The sequence below is a fragment of the Lissotriton vulgaris genome, chromosome 3_1 (genome assembly GCF_964263255.1).
Source record: "Lissotriton vulgaris chromosome 3_1, aLisVul1.2, whole genome shotgun sequence".
Lineage (NCBI taxonomy): Eukaryota > Metazoa > Chordata > Amphibia > Caudata > Salamandridae > Lissotriton > Lissotriton vulgaris.
In genome coordinates this window covers 834,233,527-834,261,408 of record NC_141689.1, presented here as the reverse complement: position 1 = coordinate 834,261,408, position 27,882 = coordinate 834,233,527, and the positions used below count along the sequence as shown (strand labels likewise).

General features: G+C 44.7%; 1 protein-coding gene across 9 annotated transcripts in view; it reads left to right on the top strand.

Moving 5' to 3' along the window:
* Positions 1 to 27,882, top strand: part of SPIN1 (spindlin 1) — a 295,500-nt gene that overhangs the window by 177,407 nt on the left and 90,211 nt on the right. For 8 of the 9 annotated variants that reach the window (XM_086961148.1, XM_086961143.1, XM_086961149.1 and 5 more), the window contains exons 2-3: positions 1,383 to 1,599; positions 20,126 to 20,177. In XM_086961148.1, coding sequence (XP_086817274.1) covers positions 1,551 to 1,599; positions 20,126 to 20,177 — 101 coding nt within the window. In that variant the 5' untranslated portion in view covers positions 1,383 to 1,550. Of the gene's footprint in view, positions 1 to 1,382; positions 1,600 to 10,810; positions 10,930 to 20,125; positions 20,178 to 27,882 lie in introns of those variants that run through there. The other variant, XM_086961152.1, reaches the window with a different exon arrangement.

Genomic DNA, 27,882 nt, shown 5'->3' with positions numbered 1-27,882 from the left:
CAGCGCACCGCTCCTTTTCGAAAATCAGAACAGCTCTTTGTGCCCTATGGCCGAATCTGCAAAGGACAGCCAGTCTCTAAACAATCCATTACTAGATGGATTTCTTCTGGCATCTCTTTCTGCCATTGCCGGGTCGGCAAGCCTCTCTGCTCCGGTGCGAGCACACTCGACAAGGGCTGTGGCATCATCTACCGCCCTCTTTGCTGGAGTGCCTCTGCGCCAGATCTGCAGAGCTGCTACGTGGTCGAGCAGACACACGTTTACGAGGCACTACTGTCTGGAGTCAACGGACGCAGCAGATGCTGCCGAGGGCCAAGCTGTGTTACGAAATCTTTTTAACTAAGGTGAGCCTCTGTTGCTTCCCGCCTCCTGTCATAAAAGGTTTTGCCATATGTCTGAATGTATGCTGTATTAATTATACTATGTTTTAACTTACCTGGTTTTGAAATGCCTTTTATGACTCTTATATTATTTTACTGCTTTCTACTCTTATTCAAGCATGTGAATCTATGAAAGACACCCCTAATACTGGAGAAGAACATTAGTTACTTACCTGTAAACGGTGGTTCTCCAGTATTGGTGTCTTTCATAGATTCACATGCGACTCACCCTTCCTCCCCTCAGAAGCTCTCTTCTCCTCATGCATTCTTAGTCACTTTGGTGCTACGAAAATCTGAGGGCTTGAGCTTCTGAGGAGAAGGTTCTAGAGGGTACTGTTGCCTGATTGGCTGGAATGTGGACTATTATAATGACTATGATATGTTACTAAAGTGAATTCTCCCTTTAAGGCTTCTATGGGCCTTTTTCAGTTCTATGGTACTTTTAACTTTAAGTTATATATTTTATATGTATTACATTTCTTATGTATAATTATCATTTTTCTATATGTGTGTGTGTGTGTATATATATATATATATATATATATATATATATTTATTTATTTATTTATTTATTTTACTACTATTTTATGTACCGTGGGACTCCCACTTCGACGACGGGGAATATTCAAGCATGTGAATCTATGAAAGACACCAATACTGGAGAACCACAGTTTACAGGTAATTAACTAACGTTCTTATTGTTAATCCCAATACTATCTGCAATCAAACTCTCTAGTTGATATGTCATTGTATTACCTCTTTATGCAATGATTCGTATCAGTGTATTGTGAAGTAAATTATGATATTGCACTATAGAATTTTAGTTGGATGGGTGGTATACCGGAATATGTATTTTTTATTTAAATGAGTGGATTTATTTATTGAGATGTTTTATACAGTAAGTTTTGCTGGTTTGTCTGTAATGCTTCTTACTAGTTGCCTGCTCTTACTTGTCTCTAAATTCTTCATAATAAAATATATATTATTCATTTGTCTTTTCAGTGATATGCTTTGTAAATGGTTCATCCTGCACAGCTAGAATGCGGTGATTGGTGATGGCGCCGGAAAAGTAGCCCACTTTTCCCAGGTGACAAAGGAAGCCTGCCAGGTTGGAATAGTTATATTTTGACCCTAGTCCAGCAGCCTAGCTGCTCACTTACATACAGATGAATGAAGACTGCATTTGGAAAGGCAGGTCCACGTTCCAGAGCTGATTCAGGTGAGAGGCCACAATCTAGTGCCATCCACAGCCACCCTATTTATTTGCACGGGCAGTTAAGAGTTACTTTACACTGGAAGCTTTCTGTCTCATCAAAAGTTAAAGTTATGTCAAACATTTGAATTAATTGAAGAAAGGTTATAATTTCGGAGTGCTCAAGAGATGCACTTAAAAATCATTACATCAATAATTTTATTCAATTTTGTAGAGTTTTGGATCACTCGCTATGTTAAAGAAAAATAAATACAGTGCAGGTAAAGATTAGTAAATGTTATTCAGAAAAACAAGACCAAGATTAGATAGATGGAAGGCGGTAATTTTTTTAAGCGAAAATGTAGCGTGTGTGAATCCGAGCATACGAAAGGAGATGAGGCATTTCAATTTTTATGAGCAAGGAGAGAAACGGGTCAGAACCAAGTCTGAGAACAAGCAAGGTGGGTAGGATTTATATGATCCTGAGAGGAGATGTGCAGGAGACCGACACAAACTTTGAGAAACCATAAATGGCAGATTGAGAAGGGGAAACCGTGAATGCATTATGATGATGATGGTAAATACGCTGAATGCATACAAAACTCCGAAGGAAGCCAGTGAAGGTGCAGGACAGGACACAAAAAGAAGTCTGATAATAGCAATAAATTTAGATTGAAGGGAGGGCAAAAAAATAGCCAGGGAGCCTGAATAAGGTGGAGCAGTAGTTTAAGGCAGAAACCATCATTGAGAAAATTTAATTTTATTGACGGGGAAAATTAGAAGATTGCTGATTTTTTTCAAAGATTATAGAGTTAAATCAGTAGGAATGTGTACTAGCGAAAATGTAGTATGAAGCAAGAACAGATTACTTGAAAATAAAGCTGAGTTTTTAAACTTACGATGATAGGATAAGAGAAGCAAGGAGCTGAATTAAATGGAAGGCTCCTCATCAAGGAGAGTAAGCAGGTGGAACAGAAAAGTTTTAATTTTGGAGGAGGTGAGGTGAGGGAATAAATGACTATCCAGAGCTAGAAAGAGGTTAGTGTTTCTGAGAGTAGATATTTGAAGAAGAGATCGTTGTGAGTGAAAAGAGCCTAAGGACTGAGAATCATCATTGTAAAGGCAGGAGAAACAAAAAGAGGTGATAATTGAGAAAAGCTGAAAGTCATCAGTGTTCCTTGAACTGGAGCCTCTGGAATTTCCTATGTTATAGAAACGGCCAAGAGTGCAGTCCACACAGGAGACTATTTTGGAGTGGCTAGTAAGATAAGATAACAAACAGTGCATGGCCATTGACCCACATGTAGAAAGTGTGACAAAGAGGAATTGAGCTATCCCTCGCATGAAAGTAGACGAAAGATTGGGAATAGAAAGAAAGTTGTTTAGCATCACGAACAGACATCGGCAATAAAAGAAAAACTGAGAGAAGAGTTCTCAATGGACGTAATGGGATGAAATCCCACTTTAAGGATAGATGTATCTAATTTTTAGAGGCAAAGAAATGGTTAAAAACTTCTTGAGGATAAACGAGAAAAGGTAGGTGAGAGATTGGGTTGAAATTAAAAGGCCAAGAAGAGGTTGTGTGCTTGTTTTGTATAGGTGCAGCAGGGGCATGTTTGAAGTAAGTATTGTATTGGTGTTAGTTTTTGTTTAGACCATTCCTGTCACTTGCCTGAACCAAAGCTATTTTTGGAATTACCAAGTAAGTAGCTGCTCATTTGGTTGGTGAAGCACGATCTCTCCACTAATATGTTGTCCTTCTGCGGTGAATAAAATGCTAGGTCCACCTATACACTGCAAGCCATCAAAGTAGCTCTTTATCATGTCTTGCAAGAAGCAGCGATGCCCCAGAGAACTTACTTTTTAAAATTGTAATCAAATATGTAACCATTTTTTGAGAATTAGCTTTAAGAGCTATAAATAAATAATAAGATAACATGCTCATGACATGACTTGTAATATTTTGGAAACATACTATTATTCTTACAGAGCATATTTTTAAAAACAAGCACACTTTGACGATAACGGGAAAAATCTAAAAAATAGTGTATTAGCATTAATTGTAAAAGACATTGTCCATAGGAAATTAAACAAAATAACATTTTAATTAGTCACTTACCATTAGCAAAAATATTTTCATTGAGTAAATGCTTGAGTTCACTGCTTACACCCTCATTACTTTCACCTTTGGGCTGATGCATCTCACCAGGATCACCCCCGTATTTCCACTTGTAATCAACAATACATAGTAATTTTGTCTGCATGGTAATGTTGTGGAGTATAAAACATAACGAAACAAACTTGAAGGCCGCCCCAGGACAGTTGAGGAGAGCACATCTAATCTTGTCCAGGCACCTTAATGGCTCTTCAAGAGCCCGAAAGCCTGCTTCTCGGGACAACGTATTCTCACGTGGGCCTCATTGACGTGGATGTCTCCTGGAGTTGCTGGGTTTCTCCGTGGTGTTAAAAGCAATGTAATAGTGATTTTAATGCACGATTAATTAAAATATTAACAATGTTCTGGTCTTGAGCAAATAAATGTTGATCACGATTAGACAAATGCATAAAAATAGTTTGAAAACAATTTATATAATAATCTAAAATGTAGAAGCGGCTTACAGGGCTGTAAAGTTGCTTGTCGATTAGTAACGTGCTAGACTTGAATATTGCAAGTGATAATGGGTAATAAAGTGCTGATAAGAGTAGTGTAAAATGTCTACCAGTTTGTGTACACAGGGAGCAAGGATCAGTATGTGGTGGTTTGATAGCAGAACACGACCCTTCTAGGACGTTTTGGTCTCTTGGAAGTGCCATTGCCAAACTGTAAGCATTGTAATATTTCCGTGTATGGTCTCAAAACATTTTTGCGGTGGCAGGTCAGTTCCAGGGTTATCCTTTCCATGCACAGTCTGTCCTTCCTGCTTCGCCTACTTTAAATGTGCTTGTATGGGGCTGATGAACTTGCCAAATTTGGCCAGCTCTGTCATAGTCCATGCACGATTCCTTTCTTCGTTTCAGGTTTAAAATTCCATTTGCTTGAAAAAAGGATTTTTAACAACAAGATATGTCAAGCATGCATAAGCTCCGGGCATCAGCAAAAAAAAATGGTTAAATGACTCTATCTTACATGTGCAGATTGTGCCATTGTCATTTTTAGAGAGAGAGGTCCATTTGCAGTTTAGATCTTTAATCTGTATTCCCATCAGTCTTGCGACCATTATTTGCTTAAGGCAGCTGTTTCGGAGCGGGCAGTGGTGGTATGGCTGTGTGTGGAGGCGTTAAGACTGCCTGTTAGTGTATAATTTTTCCAAAGAACGTAATAGCCAGAAGTTCTTAAGTTTCCCCACATCACATATTTCTAATGTGTCCTTTGCTTTTTACAAATTGTACGAATACGAATGGTAACACTTGTTTAACTCAGTCTGGTCTATTTTGACATTTGATCTTTGACGGTAATCTGACCAAGGATTCTTCCCCGATTTAAAGAAATTTTGACCGACCACTTTCAAGGCCTTAGGTGGCGCTTTTATAATCCTGCAATAAATGCAGGATTTGGCCCTCTCACCCAAATTCCAGCGGAACTAGGCATCCACGTATGTATGATGGTAATCTGAAAACTATTATAAACTTTAAGCCAAATAGGCTTTGTGGCCGTATTTAATCGTCGGGAAGAGCGTTGTTCCTATTACAGGTCTTATTGGGTCTGTAGAGGGGTTTCAGTAGGTGATTACATCCTTCACCTTTGCTTCTAGGCGTCTCTAATGTGTTTTTGCTCCTCCTTTTGATAATAGCCACACTCCAAAATAGTTGTTTGATTTTGCGCTTTGGATCTTAGTGGACCCAGACTCTAAGCATGATTATTTTGCCTACATGGCCTGCCAAAAGGTACTACTTTAGTCTTTGTGCTGTTTGCTACCATTTTGTTGGCCACGTTATATTTGTGAAGGGCTTTGAGAGCTTTCTGAATCTCTATTCTGCTATGGTACAAGAGGACAATGTCATCAGCATATTGATCTATCTTGACTTTGTTGGGTCCACTTTTTGGTGAGATTAAGTTGACCTATTTCAATGCTGAGCCCTTTTCTGCAATGTAGAGATTAAAGAGTAAGGGTGCGAGCATGCACCCTCGCTTTCAGCCATTATCCGTCAAAATGTTCCTAGTTACCACAGTTTGCGACAGCTTGACCCTCACCCAGGTAGAGGCATATAAAAATATGATTGCCTTCAGGAAATTATTTGGAATGCCCTACCCACTGAGTTTCCTTCACAAGTTGATCCGGTGCACAGAGTTGAACGTAGCTTAGTAATCGACAATGCACACATAGAGGAGGACCAGCTTCTGTTGCTCAAATATGAACTAACCTTGAAAAAATTAAAGATAGGTTTTTGGCAAAACTGGAAGACTTGGTTTAATTAAATACAGCAGCTGGGAGAACAGGCACCAGAGTGTGGGTGAGGGGTCTAAAGACTATCGCCAAGCACATTGATTTTAGCTGTCTTTTTATACATTACATGACATAACAATTTGTACATTTCTTTGGAGACAGAAATCTGGGCCTAGTCTCAGAACCATAAATCTGGTCATTAGATAAGCGCAGGTGGGTCTTGACCTTGAGTGGACACAGTGTGGTGCCAGTAGGTACATGTCCAGAAGTTCAGTATGGGGATCGAGTAATAACTGTGTGTTGTGTGCATGCTATGTTTTGATTGACTGAGTGTTCCTAACTTAGTGTGGCATCTGACCTTATGGTGTTTTGGGAAAGCGTGGCCCTCTGGCCAAAAATGGTGGTGTCGCTGCCTATTTGTGGGATTGATCTGGGTTTTCCTATTCGCACCTTTGTGCAAGAGTTGCGTGGCACCCCACCTGTGTTCAGTCAATCAGTTACTTCAGTCTAAGGCCACAGGGCCTGCCTGACTACGTATTTTTGACTCTGGGTTGCTAGGGAGGTCATATTTGGTGGATTCGACAACAGCTGTGCAAGTTTGTTAGAAGTTCATATATCATGGCGTACATCGACATATATCAATATTCACATTTCTGGTTGGTGGCCTGGTGAATTAGATAAAGTGCCACTATATTGCCCAGAGTTGAGGAGTTTGCCCTGAATCCAGTTTGGCATGGCCAGATTCTCGTTAGCCTCAGTCCAGTGGTCCAGCTCTTTCAGGAGGATGGAGGTTTACACTTTTGCTTTGATGTCCAAGAGGGTGATAAGGCAATAGTTTGCTGGATCCTGCCTGTCAGCCTTATTTAATATAGGGTGCAAAAGCTAGGCCCTCCAGCTATCTAGAATCGGATGGTTAGATCAGCATGATTGGTATGGTGAAAATAGCATTGCCGACCACAGGTCAGTGTCCTCTTTAATAACCTGTGCAGAAATACCATTGGGGCCTGGGGCTCCGAAGGGTCTGATTTTCTTTAGAATCTTGCAAATGCCATCTACGTTTAGAGGCACCTCTGGGTTTTGGGTTTCTGTTGCAGAAACAGGCGAGCAACCATCAATGCTTGCCGTTTTTACTACATATAGATTTTTTTATATGCAGTGTTCACTGGAGTTCATTGATAACATTTATTTTAGATGGTTCAGAATGCGTTTCATCTCTTATGTACCTGCATTGATCTATTAGATTTCATTCGCCTAGTAGGGTATACATGTGTAGCTACTTTTTCTCCACTTGCTCAAATGTTGCCCCTCAAAGCAGTTGGTTGTATTATTTTTTAAGGGCTTTTGTTTTATATCCACTTTACATGTTTTGGCACTTTTTTAGCAGTTTCGGGATTTTCATTTTACTGAGTTATTTCATGATTGAATTAAGATGGTCTTTATTAGATAGTGGTTTTATGGCTGTCCGATGAGGCACTGAGGTGTTACCTAGTGCCTGGTGAATTTCATTGTTAATTATGTCCCTGTTGTCCAATAAATATTTGCCGTTTTGATTTATAGGCCTCTAGTTAATTTCCAAGATGCAAGTTTCTGCATGCAGACTGGGCCCTATTTTACTCTCCTGATCAGCTGCGGGCTCCATCTGCAGATGAATCACGCACTACTCTTAGATCTTTTACCTTGCCGGTACTAGGTTTTACGCTTGTGGAATGAGGAAAGTGGTCCCTCTCATTGCACATTGTAATTTCAGAGTTCTCTAAGGACTTTAAAATGTTGTCAGTGGTGAACACATAGTATAAGGTGCTTATACCCTTGAAGGAATTTGGGAAACAGATTTGTCTTCCAGTGTGTTCTGAATTAACTTAAGGCTGTCATATCATTTCTGGAAAGTGAGCGAAGTGGGTTAGTTCTGCATCCCACTAAAGATGACGCAGGTTGACATAACCACAAATTATAAGTTCATGGTTGGTAAGTTTGTAAAGCACAGATTTTAGGGATGCGCATTCATTGAGTCAGTCTGCTCGTCCTGGTCGGTAGCAATTGAAATAAACATTGGCCAACAGTATATTTGTCTGCTGGTCGTTTATGTACAGGCCTTCCAAGGTGACTAATTGAATCATTTCGCCTTTTACTTCAATCTTTTTTGGTTTTAGTTCTAAGCCCATACTTGCATATATTGAGAGGTCCCATGATGGCGTTCCACAAATGTTTATTTTTGTAGCAGCTTGGTGTACTTCATGAAATCCAGGGATGGTTATAGGACTCATTGATCAGCTCTCCTGAAAGCATAGTAGATCTGCATTCTTTATAAACGAATATGCAGGTAAAGATTTAAAAAGTTTAGGCAGTCTAGAGACATTCCATGATATTATGTGTAAGTTTTGCACTCTTGTTGTGCCTCTCTGAGGTAGATGTCTCTTAATGTTAGGAGTAATTTCGGGTGTCGCTCGCGATGGTGAATGATAACCTGCCCCAGTTTTTTTCTTGTTTTTTTCACCATGGGCTTCAGAGCAATGATCCAGGTTAGCCCTGTTCTGTTGGAGTAAGATTGTGCGATTTGCAGCTTGAAATAGGGCAGGTTCGTTGTGAGTGTCTCACCCTCTCAAGATGCTGTGTGGGAGTTCTTATGTCCTTGGTGGCTCTCTCTGTTCTTTCAGTAGATGCTGGTACTTAGGTGCCTCTAGGTTCATGGTCTCAATGCCCCACTCCTTAAAGATCTATTTTCTAGCCAGGATTTCAGCTGCCAGTGAGGGAGTTTTTAGCGTTAATATGGTTGATTCTTCTCCATGCTTGCTGTTTGGCAGGAGTTTGAACTCCACCCCTAGGATGTCTTCCATGGTTGTGCTTGCTAGGTTTAGGATGTTTTTAAAAATAAGCAGCACATTTGATCTTTAGGAAGTCACGTTGACCGTTGGATAGGTGTTGCTGGATGAGGATGTAGGGTAATTTATGGTCTCCTTCATGGTGAAATTGGCTCTCAAATGATAATCCGAAGGTTTTTCATGCATCAGACGATGCGAGTTGACTGGTTCCTGTGATTTTTGTGGCACCATTGTGATTGTTGGCTGGAATGAAGGTTTATAGGTTGTATGATATCTGGCTGGGCTTGGGGCAGAGTGTGAAATTCTGGTACATCCAGAGTAGAAGTTGTACTTGCGGTAAGCTCTAGCAGTGGCTGACTTTGCAATACAGGTTCGAACTGTTGCTTTGTTTTCAAGGGCTCATTTCCTTTCTTGGGTACAACCTTCCAGATTTAATCTCGCAACTTGCTAGTGCTGATAACACTGACTATTTTGTTTTGTTGAGCCTTTATTATAGGTTTTAATTCCATTAGTGTGCTACCTGACGACGGTTCAATGATCAAGTTGTTTTTCCTTCCACCATCTTGGGGGCAGGATGAGATGTGTCTGTGACATGGACTAGAAGGGCACAAGGGTATGCACGTCGTTGACGCTTGCAAATTTAAATTGTTCGAAAGTTCTTGCTGTGGGCTTGGGGTAGTTGTTTCTTGAAAAAGAATTCTATTGATTTTGCTGCACTTTTGTTTTTTTCCCTTTGCTGAGTGTACTCTAGAGAGAGGTGGCATACTTGTTTCTGGTGATTTCGTTGCTGCATTAGTACTGTGTTGGTTGTTACTTATTTGGTGTATGTGTAGGATTTCAACACTGCCCGACTCGGTCCTCGGCTGTGTTAATTTCACTTCCGGACTGAGTTCTTTGTGGGTGTGGGCATTTCTCTGAGGCCCTCCCAACGCTGCTGGTACTATGTCAGCTAGTCAAGCATTTGTCGATGGATACCTCAGTTTTGCCATTGCAGTGGTGCGTCGCTGGTGTACAAGTCTGTGGGACAGTTTTCACCCAAGTAAGAATGGATTGTATAGTGTGCTAGGGACTTTTGTTCTCCTTTGACGTAGACGGCGCCCTATATCAGGCTACTGCACTGTCAAAGACAAATGTTGGTGTCCTTGCACGGTCTATAGTAGATTAGCTTGTTCTCTTGTTAGTTCGAGGACCGTACGCTGCGCTTGCGCAGTTCGGTCCGAAGATTTAATGTTTCTTAGTACAGGGCATTAACCCGGCCCTCTTCTCTATTGGCTGGCCTCGTAAATGCTGTCCAGCCATTGGAGGAGAGGGGCGTCACTCCCTTTAAGACCCGTCTTTTCCAGATTCGGGGGCGTGTTTTTTCGTTTCTTTCTCGCTGTGACGTCATCATGAAAAAACACGCCCCCCAGTCTGAAAAGGACAGGGCTTAAATGCAAATGGCGGGCGCTTCTCTTAACGATCCCTCCCCTGGTGTCCTCCTCCTGCCCCGTCTCTTCATATCGCATTTCTGCAGATTCTAACTGTGGTAAATAACAGATGTTGCCATTACAAACTCTTGGCTCTCAATTCACTGCCCTTCGACAGGATGGAAACCTCAGACAACCTCGCTGGGCTTTAAACTCCTAACTTACTGATAACAGATTTGTTCAAGCAACAGACGTTCAGCTCACTGAGCTATCCGTCTGGCAATGCAAATCAGTTTTTCCTTCTCCAACAGGAAAAGAGAATCCCAAACAAGATGGGCTGCAATGCAGATCTGCGCACATACCAATGACATGGTATTTCAAGCATCCCAACCACTGCTTATTTGGCTTTGTGACTGAGAAACCCCAAGAGCAGGTCACATGCCACTGCCAGAATCGAAGTCTGCAAGTGCTCACCTAACGAGTTTGCCACATATCTCTTCAAAGGTCCACGTCAGTCAGAGCTCATCAGGGCCGGATTGGAAAGCAAGACGGGTCCTGGCAATAATGTTCAGCCCAGTCCTGCCAGACAGGAAGCACCGACAAGAATGCGACTTTAAAGGCATGGTTGAGTCATGGTTTCCTATCCTGCTCAGAAAAACCCTGGTTTGCAGTCCACTGGGAAAACACCAAAGTAGCAGCACTGGCCTCCCACCCAGATGCTCACACCAAAAGTGTGCCAAATAACTGGTAAGATCAAAATGCACCTAGTCCTCCCGAAGAAGGTGCCACATATACTCTGACTAGTTTAAAATCTGTTGGTTTTTCTGCGCCTCTGTTCCCCCGGTTTTTCTGTGCCTCTGTTCCCCCGGTTTTTCTGTGCCTCTGTTCCCTGCTAGTCATCCCAGTTATTCTGTGCCTCTGTTCCCTGCTTGTCATCCCGGTTTTTCTGTGCCTCTGTTCCCCCGGCCTGTCAGTGTGTGTGGCTCTGCCTGTGTGTGTGCGTGGCTCTGCCTGTGTGTGTGCGTGGCTCTGCCTTTGTGTGTGCGTGGCTCTGCCTGGGTGTGTGCGTGGCTCTGCCTGTGTGTGTGCGTGGCTCTGCCTGTGTGTGTGCGTGGCTCTGCCTGTGTGTGTGCGTGGCTCTGCCTGTGTGTGTGCGTGGCTCTGCCTGTGTGCGTGCGTGGCTCTGCCTGTGTGTGTGCGTGGCTCTGCCTGTGTGTGTGCGTGGCTCTGCCTGTGTGTGTGCGTGGCTCTGCCTTTGTGTGTGCGTGGCTCTGCCTGTGTGTGTGCGTGGCTCTGCCTGTGTGTGTGCGTGGCTCTGCCTGTGTGTGTGCGTGGCTCTGCCTGTGTGTGTGCGTGGCTCTGCCTGTGTGTGTGCGTGGCTCTGCCTGTGTGTGTGCGTGGCTCTGCCTGTGTGTGTGCGTGGCTCTGCCTGTGTGTGTGCGTGGCTCTGCCTGTGTGTGTGCGTGGCTCTGCCTGTGTGTGTGCGTGGCTCTGCCTGTGTGTGTGCGTGGCTCTGCCTGTGTGTGTGCGTGGCTCTGTCTGTGTGTGCGTGGCTCTGTCTGTGTTTGCGTGGCTCTGTCTGTGTTTGCGTGGCTCTGTGTGTGTGTGTGCGTGGCTCTGTGTCTGTGTGTGTGTGTGTGGCTCTGTGTGTGTGCGTGGCTCTGTGTGTGTGCGTGGCTCTGTGTGTGTGCGTGGCTCTGTGTGTGTGCGTGGCTCTGTGTGTGTGTGTGCGTGGCTCTGCCTGTGTGTGTGCGTGGCTCTGCCTGTGTGTGTGCGTGGCTCTGCCTGTGTGTGTGCGTGGCTCTGCCTGTGTGTGTGCGTGGCTCTGCCTGTGTGTGTGCGTGGCTCTGCCTGTGTGTGTGCGTGGCTCTGCCTGTGTGTGTGCGTGGCTCTGCCTGTGTGTGTGCGTGGCTCTGCCTGTGTGTGTGCGTGGCTCTGTCTGTGTGTGTGCGTGGCTCTGTCTGTGTGTGTGGCTCTGTGTGTGTGTGCGTAGCTCTGTCTGTGTGTGTGCGTAGCTCTGTCTGTGTGTGTGCGTAGCTCTGTCTGTGTGTGTGCGTAGCTCTGTCTGTGTGTGTGTGTGCGTGGCTCTGTCTGTGTGTGTGTGTGTGTGTGTGTGTGCGTAGCTCTGTCTGTGTGTGTGCGTAGCTCTGTGTGTGTGCGTAGCTCTGTCTGTGTGTGTGTGTGCGTGGCTCTGTCTGTGTGTGTGCGTGGCTCTGTCTGTGTGTGTGCGTGGCTCTGTCTGTGTGTGTGCGTGGCTCTGTCTGTGTGTGTGCGTGGCTCTGTCTGTGTGTGTGCGTGGCTCTGTCTGTGTGTGTGCGTGGCTCTGTCTGTGTGTGTGCGTGGCTCTGTCTGTGTGTGTGTGTGTGTGTGCGTAGCTCTGTCTGTGTGTGTGCGTAGCTCTGTCTGTGTGTGTGTGTGCGTGGCTCTGTCTGTGTGTGCGTGGCTCTGTCTGTGTGTGCGTGGCTCTGTCTGTGTGTGCGTGGCTCTGTCTGTGTGTGCGTGGCTCTGTCTGTGTGTGCGTGGCTCTGTCTGTGTGTGCGTGGCTCTGTGTGTGTGTGCGTGGCTCTGTGTGTGTGTGCGTGGCTCTGTGTGTGTGTGTGTGGCTCTGTGTGTGTGCGTGGCTCTGTGTGTGTGTGTGCGTGGCTCTGTGTGTGTGTGTGTGCGTGGCTCTGTGTGTGTGTGTGTGCGTGGCTCTGTGTGTGTGTGTGCGTGGCTCTGTGTGTGTGTGTGTGTGTGTGTGCGTGGCTCTGCCTGTGTGTGTGCGTGGCTCTGCCTGTGCGTGGCTCTGCCTGTGTGTGTGCGTGGCTCTGCCTGTGTGTGTGCGTGGCTCTGCCTGTGTGTGTGCGTGGCTCTGCCTGTGTGTGTGCGTGGCTCTGTCTGTGTGTGTGCGTGGCTCTGTCTGTGTGTGTGCGTGGCTCTGTGTGTGTGTGTGTGCGTGGCTCTGTGTGTGTGTGTGCGTGGGTCTGTGTGTGTGTGTGCGTAGCTCTGTCTGTGTGTGTGTGTGTGCGTAGCTCTGTGTGTGTGCGTAGCTCTGTCTGTGTGTGTGTGTGCGTGGCTCTGTGTGTGTGCGTGGCTGTGTGTGTGTGTGTGTTTGTGTGTGTGTGTGTGTGCGTGGCTCTGCCTGTGTGTGTGCGTGGCTCTGCCTGTGTGTGTGCGTGGCTCTGCCTGTGTGTGTGCGTGGCTCTGCCTGTGTGTGTGCGTGGCTCTGCCTGTGTGTGCGCGTGGCTCTGTCTGTGTGTGCGCGTGGCTCTGTCTGTGTGTGCGCGTGGCTCTGTCTGTGTGTGTGCGTGGCTCTGTCTGTGTGTGTGCGTGGCTCTGTCTGTGTGTGTGGCTCTGTCTGTGTGTGTGTGCGTAGCTCTGTCTGTGTGTGTGCGTAGCTCTGTCTGTGTGTGCGCGTAGCTCTGTCTTTGTGTGTGCGTAGCTCTGTCTGTGTGTGTGTGTGCGTGGCTCTGTCTGTGTGTGTGTGTGCCTGGCTCTGTCTGTGTGTGTGTGTGCCTGGCTCTGTGTGTGTGCCTGGCTCTGTGTGTGTGCCTGGCTCTGTCTGTGTGTGTGTGTGTGTGTGTGTGTGCTTGGCTCTGTGTGTGTGCGTGGCTCTGTGTGTGTATGTGCGGCTCTGTCTGTGTGTGTGTGTGCGTGTGTGTGTGTGTGTGTGTGTGTGTGTGTGTGTGTGGCTCTGTGTCCGCGAATACTCTACTACTCTCTAATGCTCACCTATTGCCATTGTAAATGACAATACCATTTATTTATGTTTTTCTTTAAAAAATGTCGCGAGCAATGCCAATAGCTCTACCTTTAACGATGCCGCGACCCTTGCATTGTAAATACTTGTTTGGTTAGGTGTCTGGTCTGCCAGATTTGTTATCTAACTAATGCACTGCCTGAGAGGCAGTTGAGCACTTGTTGTTTAATGTCTTAGTGCGTAATGTCTTCATCAAAGGCAGTGGCATTCTACAGTGTGCCACTGCCAAGTGCCCCTTCCCATTTCTGATGCTCTAGTACTTACCTCACATCTGCGTTTCCACGCACCGTCACACAAGTGAAGGAAAGGAGGGTTGTGAGGCCCAGCGGTCTCTATATTGGTAGTGTAGGCAGTCTCTATTTAGACAGTCTCAATCTGAGCATGGTTTCGCCTTTCACCTAAATGTCTTTACTTTATGGGTGTGATTTGTGTTGGCTGCTGAAGCTGTGTAGGACACTTAGTGCTTCCTTAGATTGGTATAGGCCTGAAGTAGTCTAGTGTGACATTTGTGGTGTAGAGAGTGGGAAGGAGCTGCCTTGTTGAGGTCTCGTCTAATGATGTCAGGAGATGCTGCGGTGATCTTGCGGTGTTTCTGTGAGCAGCTCCTAGCAGCTGGCAGCATAAACACTTTGGTGCCTGTTTCTTTTAAGTGCATGAGTGCGAGCGGGAAAACCTAGTGCTTCCGCAAGCCACTCCTGGGCCTAAGCAGGCTGCCTCCGCAGTATCTGGGTCACCCTTTTGAGGGGGCTTTGAACCCTGTGCTTTCACTTACCTTGCCATCATTTCTGTCCTCGCATCACTCACCTCCCGTGTTTCTGGTCCCAGCGAGTCTCATGGGCCAGCTCATTAACCTGCGGGCTGATGGAGTGGCCCAGCTTCTACTGAGCTGGTAGGGCCAGTGGTGGAAGGTCAGCAGGGAAGGTGCCCCCAAGTCCATCTCTGTGCAGGTGCTCTGAAAGAGATTCATGTGATGTCCAGCCCAATCCGGCTCACGCCTCTTTCCTCCTGGATCCTCTCATGTGCTTCACAATTTCAGAGCAGTCTTGGCGTCCGGAGGAGTTGAAACAGCTATAACAATGCAGCTGTTTCCACACATAACCTTAACCATGCATATCCTTAGCCATGCAGGCGTTACAATTCATCCACCGTTACTGCGCATGCCTTTACAATGAATTACGTTGTAAAGGTATATGTGTAGCAAAGGTTTGTAGCGTTACCACGCATGCCTTTACAACGAATTACGCTGTAAAGGTATGTGTGGTAAAGATATATGTATGGTAAGGGTGGTGAAGGCTATCTGCGCTCTCGAAGGAAATTGAGAGACCCTTCCGCTTCCTCTTTATGAAGTGCACACAGCCTCAGAAGAGCTGGAGAGGTGACTTGGAGAGGTAAGGAGGATTTGTAATTAATATGTCTCAATGATTTATTTATATATTTATTATTTTATGAAGTTAAATTTAATCTTTTTTTCAGGGGGGATCTGTGCAGGGTTGCCCTTTTAGGGCTCAGATGAGGGGTCGTTTTTAGAAGTGCAGGGGGCTGTGGGTTGGGTAGGGATCCACTTCTAAGGCTCAGGATAGGGGAGGGCTAGCTTTTAAAAGGGCTGGGGTGAGTTCGCGCAGGGGTCTGCCTGTAAAGTTCAGGGGTGGGGTATTTGTTAGAAGTGCTGCCTTGCCAGAGAGAGGGAGGTCACGCATGGGTACACTTCTAGGACTCAGTAGATTGGAGGGGTTTTTGCTAAAAAGGACTGGGGGCAAGGGACCGGTTATAGGACTCTGGGCAGGAGTCAGGGGAAACCTTCAGTACGAATATGCCCTTAACATTCATGCTTTTACAATGAAAATAGTTTTACAATGAAAATAGTTGTGAAGGTATGCGTGGTAAATGGATATTCGTGGTAAAGGTTATGCATGGTAATGGCATTCAGGTTGTAATACATGCGTGGTAAAAGCATGGGTTGCAGCGGAATGCGTTGTAACGTCATACAACCCCAGAGGAGAGGCGATGCGGGTCAGCTGGAAAAAACCCAGTCAATGTCCCCCCCCCCCCCCCATACACCGGTGCTTCATGCCTGCTATGTGACGGGAGGAAGGAGGATGGGTGCAAAGCTGTGCTGGGCAGCACCGGTACAAATTGGCTCCTACTGCTCCCTGATCCCACCTGCCTTAACTCGCTCTCCAGGCCTCTCACTGTTTAAGGAGTTGGCATCTGATGTCCCTTTTTTCCAGCTTATCCTCTCCAAGGCCAGTATCCAGGAAAAACGAGTACCCCAGAGACCTTATCACTTTTCTAAAATAAACTTGATTCACTCAAATACCGTGAGGAAAAGATTAAAAAAGAAGTTCAAAAAGAGGTGTAGCTGTGGGTTAAATGTTTTTCAGAGCAGATGAGAAGTGGATCAAAATTAAATGCAGAGTGCTTGACTGACTGCGAAAGATGGGCATGAGACTGGCCCGAGGGACTATAATGATGAAGTATAATAGAAGAGGGGTAGCAGGATGGGTTTAAAATAGATGGGGCGAGGCAGGAGTGAAGTTCATCGATTTTAGAGGTGAAGTAACCTACAAAATCATATTTAGAGTAGAAAGTAGGGCAAGAGGTCATAGCAGTAGGGAAATAAATCTACGATTAGCGGAGAAGTAAGGGAGGTAGGCAGTATTAATAATTATTCATGGTAAAGGTGACCTAAGTTCTCAGATAATTGCAATGAAGAAAGTGGTGCAAGGTTGTTAGGTTTACTGGCCTCTTTACCCAACAATTAACTTTTCAAAAAGAAATTACATTTATGCAATGTGTAGGGCCAAGCCATGATTGAGATGTGTGGGGAAGGAGTGAGGACAGTTGAAGAAGAGGAGAGGGATGTTGTGCTGGTGGGAGTGGATGGGGAGGATGACAATGAGTCCACGTACAGTAAATTGATGCATGCTGTGGAAGGAATAGGTGGGGGAATTGAGAAATAGATTAAATGTATAGAGAAAGACGATGTAATGAAAATAATACATTAAGAGAGCAATTTAGGAGATTGCCAAGATTGTTTTAACTGCCTAAAAGAAAAACAATATATTCGTATTTAAGCCCTTGCATGCTCAGGCTGGCTTTCAAACTTCTTGTCACAGTTTGGGGTTGCATAACTTTAAAAGAGTGTGGAATGAAAACCTCTCCTAATATATTTGTCTAATCTATTAAAAGGCTACCAAAACCTGAAGCGTTTAGATTTCTAGACTAAAGTAACACAATGGTATATTTCTACTTGCACTCTTCTTTATGAGGCTTTCGCTCAGATTTCGAGAACCTGAGTTTAAAAAAAGCTCACTACTTGTTCCAGTTTTTTAGGAGGAAGCACTCAGATTTTGAGAACTCTGATTTGTGATTAGTCTTTACGTTATTTAAAATCCATTCTTTCGAGTTTATAAACGCAAGGGTTTTAGACTTTCTCCAGCTGAGATGCACATGGTATTTTAGAAATCTGATCTGGTCCTAAAGTAGTTTCAAGTTTTATTAACTGTGCAATTAATTAAAATCTTTACAGTAAAAAGAGAAAGCACAGAGGACAGTAATTCAAAAATAAAAACTTCTTTGCTTGTTTAAAAAAGGTGTACGCCTATACTAATTAAAAGAATGGTATTAAAGAAAACAGAATGAGGAAGAAGGATACAGCTCCCACAGTCTTAGTCCCATTGATTGGCCTATCCCAGCCATTGTATGCGTTAGAACAAGTCCTTACTTTCTTTCATTGCAAGTGGCACTGTCAATGAAACTACGTGACGAGTATACTTCAACTCTGATCAGTTGCTTTTGAGGTGAGCTTCCTGAGTGTTGAAATACTCTCATTATGGGTTTTTAGTGCTAAACTGATTTGGTGAACGAATTTCGCTGATCTCGCTAGGAACATAGTGTTGGTGGTTGACAAACACAGGGCTGATGCTTCCGAGCATGTTGTTATGCTCTGATTGAGGCAGATCAGGCGCAGCAGTCGCTGGCGGTCATTCTTGAAATGAGGACAGCAACAGAGAAGGTGCAGCCAGGGTTCCCTTTTGTACGTACATAACCTGCAGGATATGGAATCCCCTCTTTGGGCCCAAGCGGGGTTGAAATCTGCTATCCTGAGCGTGATCAGCCTCATGGATAGAATTTTGCTTCGGGCCTGTGTTGTGATGGCCTCGCTTAGATAGGATTGTGCTTTGCCCACTGTGTATGAGTTGTTTAGGGGTTCCAAATTGGAGCTGCGGCAAAGGGTTTTATAATCAAGTATTTTAGAAATATGATCTGGTCCTAAAGTAGTATAAATGCTGTTTTAGTCATAAAGCAAACAAAGGTATTTTCAAGTCATAGGGCAAGTAATTGAGCAGCAGAGAATGTTGTTGAATTTGAAAATAAGTGTCAGTAGTCTGTATAGCTGTTCTAGGAGAAATCTAGCTAACATTGTAAATATTCCTAACACACACACACAAATTGTAAATTTTCCTCACCCACGTGTTATCAAAATATTTTCAGAGCAGTTATGTGTTATTTTAATCCGTAATGTTCACCTGAGGTTGGTTTGATGCGGTCTGAGCTGTGCCTCCTAAGATATACGACTGTCACTGATTACTAATTAAGGAGTTAGGTTTTCAGAACTTTACGGGAAAATGTTTTTGGCAGATATGTCATCTTGCTGAAGAACATTGGGCCGTGGATGGGCCAGGAGGTGACCGAGAAGGTATTGGGAAATGATGCCCTGCATTTCATTCCCAGTAAGTAAACTCACCAGCATCGCTGTAACCAGTCAAGAAGGTCCTTTAAAAGGCTATAAGGGGAGGTTTGAAGGTATTCCTTCTAACCCTTTCATAAGAGAAGTAAAAAATGTGGCTGACATGCTGAAACTAGAGCAAACTTTACTGAGTGACAGCCTTTATCTGGGGTACTGAGGAGAGCTGACCATCACCTAAAATGTCTGGGCTACAAGTCTGCAGGTCCAATTGCCCATGCCTACCTGTGCAACAGGCAACAGGTAGGCAGACCAAATTCTGTGCTTCTTAATCAATGACTAGGACGTTAATCGTATTAGAACATTGTAAAGTTCAGAGCACCAATGAAGGCAGTGGAGTGACTATGAGCTAGTAATGGTTGGTATAGTCCTTCTGCTCCAATATTCCAATGTTTATCTGTTTTTTCCTCTCGATTTTTAATTCAGATTGTTCGACCCTTGGTAGATGGAATATTTTTGTAACCTTATAGCTTTTCTGCCTCAGGATATACCAGTTGTTAAAGGCCCTCTCTCTTGTTGTAGGGCCTAGTCTGTGGCTTGGGTTTAGGGCCTTCAGCAACTGGTATGGCCCTAAGCAGTGGGCTGTAAGACTATACTGCTACATTGGAATGTTGAGTGTTCCTTTAAAAACAACAGTCACTTAAGGCCATTAACGGCTAGTGTACCTTCTGCTCCAACATTCCAATGCTTGCTTTTGTTTGTCCCGGTTTATTTTAGCACATTCTACCTAAGTGGGTGGAGTGCTATATATGGGATGAAATAATTCCCACAGTACATTAGAAGGATTATAGCGTTTCTACCTTGGACTGTAATGGTTGTGAAAAGACTCACTCCCTAGTTCTAGGCACTTGCCTCTGGCTTGTGCCTATAAATTTCGTTCGAGTGTTTACCAGCCATTGTAGCCCACGGCAGCAAGTTGTAAAGCTTTATTTGCCAGTCATCAGACTTTGTACTGTGCCAAAACCCTGTTCTACTGTCATAGTGACAGCCTCCCTGTCCCGAGGTGGTTTGTTATAGTCATTCGTGTATATGAAAAAATAGGAGTAAATGAGTGACTTGTGCCCTTATGTAAATATTGAAAAACAGAAGTCTGTGTGGAGCCATATAGGTAAATTGGAATTATTAGTACCGCCTGCACTTGAAAAACAAATCTGGTTATGTGCTCGGTAAGAAATACTTGCTTTCCCACCCTCTTACCTCCTATTATGTTTTCTGAAGTTAGCAAGCCACCTGAGTCCGACATGTGTAGTTACAGTCATCTGAAGAATCTTATCATATGGAACGAGAACACCCATGTTAACAACATGGGGTACTTGTTTTTCAGCAGACTGGTTTACTACCTTGAGATTAGGTCATCTTTTCTGGTGTTCATCAAGCAGTGGACCATTTGTGATCTTGAGGATTTCGATCATTTATTCATCACTTCAGTCACTTCTTTTTTCTATGCTATCTTGCAGGGAATACAGGGAGTGTTTCTTCCAGCATGATGAAGAAAAAAACAACTCACAAGTAAGCTTTCACCTAAACAGTTTGTCATCGTGTGCTTGTGGATAATAAAAGTTTGACTGAAATTAGTGCTAAAGATTGTGCCTGTTACCTCTGTTGTCATCTGAAAGTACAGCATTTTCATAATCTGCCTAATTCAAGGTAATTTCAGAAATATTGTAATGCTTTATACGCTTGGTTGGGTAGGAACCATATTGTGCTTCTGTAGAAGTGTTTCCACGAACTAGGACACTTCACTAATTTTTTGTTTTTTTAAAAATATATTTTTATTGGGTTTTGTTTTACAAATCAGAACAATATCCTCAGTCACCATGAAATATAACAAATCACCTTTGGTATATCCTATACGGTTTTGATTATGTTTAGATGTTATCATTGTAGTAGTATACATGTTGGATACTAAACTGGTCGAGGTACACTTTTAGGTCTGGAGTATTAATAAAAGGGGAACGTCCCACCTGTATGAAATCAGAGGAGAGAACGGGGGATTATGGGGAATAGGATGTAGGGAAGCAAAATGCAGTGCAGACTGGTTCGGCTGAGATTAAGGCCTGGAGAATAGGCGTCTATCGTTCCAGACTCGAGGTGGCTGGAAGAGAGTATTAAATAAGAGGGCCAACTCTATGCTTAAAGCAGGACACTAACTGTTGCAGTTTTATGGTCTCCATGCATGGATTTCAGTGCTGTTTTTTGGTTTTTTTTAAAAAACGTGTTTTTATTGATAATATTGCATTATATTTACACCATAAACATTTGCCATGTACATGTTACACATTATGTCAATCATTTTGTCGAGTTGACAATGTACAGCAAGCTCCACTTGACTAGTGTATTACTTTATACTGCAGTGCACTTTAAATTTGTATAATGATCTTAGAATATAAACAAAGAATTGCACCCCCTAAACCCCCTGGCTTAACCGGCAGCATTCCCACTCCTTATATGGACATTTGGGTAGACTGGCATAACTAGTTTAATGTTTGTGTGAGAGGGGAGTCTGCATTTTCTGCGTTGGTACCAGCGAAGTGTGGGTGGGTCATTGTGTAGGTACAATTTCATCATCAGTCTGGGCTGTCGTCAATGACACTTCTGTTAGCATTCGTCCCCATTCTACCAAATCTCTCTCTGTGTTCTCATCCACTCTTACTGCCCTGAGGCGACATTCTTCCGCCACCCCCCAGTAACACATATCATCTCTCCAATTATCCAGCGTGAGGTGCAAAGAGAGGATCCAGTGTATCGCAATACGCCTTTTTGTCCGGACCAGGCCTAACATTGCAAATGTATGCTGTATCAGTGTCCCTTTCTCCGGTGTTGGAAGTACGCCCAATAAGCATTGTTTTATGGAAACTTCTATTTGCACTGCTTTTGCGGTGCGAAGAGTCTGTACAACCGTATTCTAGTACATTTGCAGTTGTATGCAATTCCAAGTTATATGTAGGAATGTGGCAGGGTCTGTGCCACAGCATGGGCAGGATGGGATTAGCCCTCTGGTAAACTGCTCCCGACGCTGTGGGGTCAGTTATGTGCAATGCAAATAATGGAATTGGATGAGCTTAAGCCTAGCATGACTTGTTGCTTCAGCCACCTGTGCTAGAGCTCCTTTCCACTCTCCGTTCTTTAATGGGAGAGGTAAGTCCTTATCCCATTTCCCCCTGGCTGCCGATAAATCGGCCGGATGGTCCTCCTCAGTGCTATATATGTGCGTGAAATGAGGCCCCTCCTAGAACCTGGCTCCAGCAGTGTTATCAGCGTGCGCGACTCCCGCAGCTTCTCCGGGAAGGTGGTCCATATCTCACAGATTGTACGTGAGATTTTAGTATACTGTAGGAAGTGCCCTACTGGTACCCGGAACCAGTCTTGTGCCTCATCAATGGTCTGAAAGGTTTCATTCTGGTACAGATCTCCTGCGAATACGCATTCTCCCTCGTACCATTTCGAGATGACCATGGTTGCCTGAATATTCTGTAATCCCTGTAATCACTGAAGTGGGAGCGCATCGGCGTAGGGCGCCTTGCGAGATCTAATGTAACTGCCTGTTCCCAGGCTTCAGCCACTTGCCATACTATTTGTGGACAGTCCATGGGGACCATTGAGCCCATCATAACAAGCCTCTGCAGCAGCGACCCATCATTCCAATCCCCCAGTATTTCTTTTTCTACTGTGCGTTCTTCTATGCACCACTGTGCTGCGCACTGTAACAATCCTGCTATGTAGTATAGTCTAAAATCAGGCAAACCAAGGCCCGTGTCTAATTTGAGCGTTTCTAGCTTCACTCTACTCCGTCCCCCAGCCCACACTAGTGAGATCATGTGGCCATTCAGTGCGTCAGACGTGGCCTTCAGAATTCTATAGGAGTAGTTCTGCAGGACATACAGGCAGCCTCTAATTTTTGATACCGCCACTCTCCCCGTACCCCATAGTGCAAGCTTGTTCCAAAATTGTATCGACTCTTTTAGTCCTATGAGAACTTTACTCATATTTAGCTCATACTGGGTGTTTGGATGGTGGGCTACTGGAGAGCCCAAGTATCTAAAATTGTCACATTCCCAATCTAATCCCCCCTCAGGAAGAGGACACACCAAAGGAGGACAATGTCTCCAGGAGCATTGGAATCGCCACTTCTTGCTGTCTAATGTATAGGAGCGCGTCATCCGCATACAATGAGACCGCATACACTGAAGCCATCTACTGTTCTACCCCATGGTGCCATGTCTCTCTGTAATCTCACCTCATTGGGTTCCATCACCAGTGCGAACAGTAGTGGGGGCAGTGGGCATCCCTGTTGCGTCCCCCTTTCAATCTTTATAGTCTGATACCTGACCCCAATTCTGCACTCTGGAGCCTCTGATCCGAATAGTTAGATTTCAATGTATATAAAAACATGTTCATTGAGAGTACGTCACATGTGCTAGCATTGAACTCTGCAAAAAACACAGTTGATGGACATAATGCAGAACAATGTCTTACATTCACCCCAGTACAAAGATCTGGGCCTAAATCCATCGTTTATTTGCACTCCACACCACCCTAGGTCAGACAATGGCTATATGCAAATCAGCCTTGACCCTGTGCCTCACGGGAACAGTCCAGCCCGAACTACCAAGCCATGTCTTTCCTAGACCGGAATCAAGCATCCAAGGACCGGTTTCTGGCTATCAGCCTTCTTCAGCCTGGATAGCTTGACTCCAGTGATGTGGAGAGCCTGGGACTCACGTCTGAGCATACCCAGCTCACTCGGGGTGAAAATTGCAAAAAACACAGTTGATGGACATAATGCAGAACAATGTCTTACATTCACCCCAGTACAAAGATCTGGGCATACGAAATCACGTTAATTGTGTGCCCTGTAGAGTTACGCCCCGGCTAAAAACTATATTGTGGAATTAAAAATATTTTTCTCGCAGTTCAACTGTGGACCTTTTTAAGAGTTGTAAAGGCAGTAGACGTTTCTTTAGAGGACATTTTGCATTAAATCACATATGTTATCAGCACACAGCTAGTAGTAATTCCTTGCACACAAAACACATGAATAATAACACATTTCCCAACTACAGCAATGTTGTTGCCTCATTGGGTTGCGCGTCTGTGACTAAATACTGCCCCTTGTCTTCGTGTTTAACTTGGTCCTTGAACAGGGTGAAATTTGGGACGATGTACATCTCACTGATCTTTGTTGAGCAGACCAAACTTAACTCCTGGAGCTGAATAAATTTGTTTGACCCCATAGGTTTGCTTCTGTTGTCCCAATACATTTGAATGATCCCAGTTGTCTCTTAGCTGAAAGATTGAGGAAAAAAATAACAAGTCTAAGAAGCTTCCTTAGATCTTATCACCCCAATGACTGCTAATCGACTTCCACCTCTAGAGCTAAACATGTTAATTCACGTTCGAGGCATGTCGGCTGCTGAATTCATATCTTGTGCATAGATCGCCGCCTAGTGTTGGGTCCGGATGTTTGCACCTTGTTGTCCTGGAAGAGTCTTTGAAGTATCACGAAATAGGTGACTCCTACCTTGGACTTCAGTGTGCATGGGCATCTTCTCCATCCTCAGATTGTTTTTTTCCGCCATTGGGTTCGGATGCTACTCCTCTACTCTAACTTCAGAATCAAAACTTTACAACTTTTCAAGGCCACAAGGCCTTCTACATCGACTGTATTGTCCTCGTTCGGTTCCCCTTGACTCGATCAAACTTTCCATCTTGATCCGGTCGTCGATGCGGGCTGTTGTGCATTTCGACGCCACGTGGGCCTGCTGTCCATGGAAAGAAGCCCTTTTAAAAGGTGCCCACAATGCCACTCCAAGTTCCCGCATACTGATAAGCACTTGTTGCATACTGTATGTTTATCACCCGAGCACAACGAGGAGAATTGTCCAGCGTGTGCTCAATTCCGCTCCAAGAAGACGATCCGGAACCGACGGGACGCTAGATGAGAGATGCAGCGGCAAGCACCGGAGAACATTTTCGATGATGAGCTCGACTTCCCAGAAGCGGCAGACTCCGACCTCGAAATAGTGACCGTCGAGGGCCAGTCGGACTACGATGACCAGATCCCACCGGGGCAAACTGTGAGTACTAAAGCCGCTTCCACCTCAAGACAAGGCTCCGGTCGACGCATGGCCAAAAAACCTTAGCCGAGATCGACACACTAATTCAGAGACCCCGCCTTCCGGCTCGGCTCCGAAGAGCCTTCTGATACCCCGGGACCGAGCTACACTCTTCCCAAAAAGGCAGTCGAACCGAAGAGAGTTGTCGAGCCAAAATCCATCGATCCGAAAAAGGGCCTGGAACAAAAAAGGGTCATCGACCCGAAAAAGGCCGTCGAGCCCAAAAAGAGTGTTGATCCACAAAAACAAGATCACACTAAAAAACCTGTCGACCCGAAAAAATCCCTCAACTCGACAAAGCACATCGAGCCGAAGAAAAAGGTCGTAGAGCACAAAAAACCCGCTCAACCATCAAAGGTTATCGAACCGAAAAAAACAGTCGGTCCAAAAAAGGTCGTCGGTCCAAAAAAGGTCGTCGGTCCAAAAAAGGTCGTCGGTCCAAAAAAGGTCGTCGGTCCAAAAAAGGTCGTCGGTCCAAAAAAGGTCGTCGGTCCAAAAAAGGTAGTCGGTCCAAAAAAGGTAGTCGGTCCAAAAAAGGTAGTCGGTCCAAAAAAGGTAGTCGGTCCAAAAAAGGTAGTCGGTCCAAAAAAGGTAGTCGGTCCAAAAAAGGTAGTCGGTCCAAAAAAGGTCGTCGGTCCAAATAAGGTCGTCGGTCCAAAAAAGATCGTCGGTCCAAAGAAGGCCGTCGAACCAAAAAAGGCAGTACAACCAACAAGACGTTAAAGAAAAATGAGTTGTCAAACAAAAAATGTCACCGACCCGGGAGCAGGCGAGCCGAAAAAAGCTCCGCAGCCAAAGGCTCACAAACAAGTACCTAAGCCTAAACCATCGGCGCCAAAACCAAGGACAGTCGAGGAAGAACTCTTCCATCCTGATCCAGTGAGCGCTGATCAACCTAAACTGTATATAGACCCTGAAACAGGACACATTACAGTTTACCAGAAGAAGAGACTATTGGACACACACTTCTTCCCCTGTTCCTACAAAAAAAATAGACTTTGGAACATCTCCTTCAAGGCCTTTTACTCCTTCTCCCTTCTCTCCTAACATACCTTTTGTGCCTTACTCCCCTGCACATTCAAACTATGATGAGGCAGACAACATGGGGGAAGATCCTCAGGATACTTTTGTAGAACACGATGATCAAGATGTACAGGATGACACATGGGGTGACCAGAAGGATCCTGATGATACATACGAACCACAACCCATCCATGACACCTCCCCATACCCTACAAAGCTGTAGCCTACCGACGACACCATTGTCTTTAACCAATTAATAGATAGGGCAGCAAAATACCATAGTGTAGACATGCGCACTGACCCTATAGAAGAAGACTTTCTATTCAACACTTTTCCCACTTCTGAAAAAGTGTAGGGACCCTTCCTATGTTAAAAGGGGTAATGAAACACGCACCAGATATATTCAAAGACCCTGCCAGAGCGCGTGTACTCAATCCCAGGATAGAGAAGAAGTATAAAGCAGTTGCCATTAGACTCACTTGTTGTAGCAAATGCTCGAAAGCGAGCTAATTCACAAACAGGAGATGCTCCCCCCCCCCCCCCCTCCCTCCCCCCCCTGACCGAGTCAAAGATATTAGAATCATCAGGCAAAAGAGTAACCTCACAGGCAGCAAATTACTGGAGGATTGCAAAGACACAAGCTCTATTAGCATGCTACGATAGAGCTCATTATGACGAGCTTGAAGGTCTACTACAACACCTTCCCGACCCTTTTAAACAGAAAGCTAACGACCTGATACAGGATGGCAAATTTATGACAAATGCTTCCAATAAATGTGCACTTGACGCAGCTGATACTACAGCTAGGTCCATTAATACTAGTGTCTTACTATGCCGGCACACGTGGCTACGCATCTCCGGATTTAAGAACGAAGTACAATCCAACATTCTCAACCAACCAGTTAACCAAGATTTCCTGTTTGGCCCAGCAGTTGATACCATCTTGGAAAAGATGAAGAAAGATACTGAAACTGCTAAGTCTATGGGCGCACTTCAGTTTCAACAACCCTGAAGTTCTTTTCATCGCTCCTCCTTCAGAGGCTCAGGGAGAGGCAACACATCACAAACTTCATCAACATTCAAAAGTAACACCCAGAGCACCTTTAATAAAGGCTCAAACAGAGGGGGTTACAGAGGCAATAATAACAAAGGCAGAGGACGTGGCAGCAACAACACCAGATCCTCCACCGCCACCAAACAGTGGCTTCCTCACGCTCCCTCCAGACCACTCAACACGGGTCAGAGGCAGATTCCTACCAGTCTGGAACAACATTACCACAGACAGGTGAGTGAGACAAATTATCCAGTATGGCTACTGCCTGGAACTCACTTCTACTCCACCCACCATACCACCCAAACACTGTCCTATGTCCAAAGAACACATCACACTGTTACAAGAGGTTGCGTCCATGCTACAAAAAGGAGCCATAGAGCCAGTCCCTTTTCACCACCAAGGAACAGGAGTATATTCTCCATACTTCCTAATTCGCAAAAAGGACGGATTCCTCAGACCCATACTAGACCTCAGACCTCAGACCTCTAAACCAATACATACTCTCAGAGCATTTCCATATGATTACTCTACAACAAGTAATCCTGTTACTCCAGCAAGGGGACTTACTAGCTACATAGACCTCAAAGATGCATATTTTCACATACCTATACATCCAGCTCATGGGAAATATCTCAGGTTCACAATAGAAGGTCAACCCTACCAATTCAAAGTTCTCCCCTTCGGAGTAACTACAGCACCAAGGGTTTTTACAAAATGCCTAGCTTTGGTAGCAGCACACCTCAGGAGGCAACACATACATGTGTTTCCATATCTAGACGATTGGCTCATAAAAGCCAGATCATCCGCACAGTGTGCAAGCCACAAGTCTCAGACAATTCAGCTGCTGCACAGTCTGGGTTTTTCTATAAATTACCCAAAATCACATCTACAGCCCTCCCACATACAACAATATCTGGGAGCTATAATAAATACCTCAGTGGCAAAGGCATATCCAAATCCAGCCAGGATAGCCAACATACAAACTCTTAGTCACAAGTTTCAGCCACAACACACTCTGCCA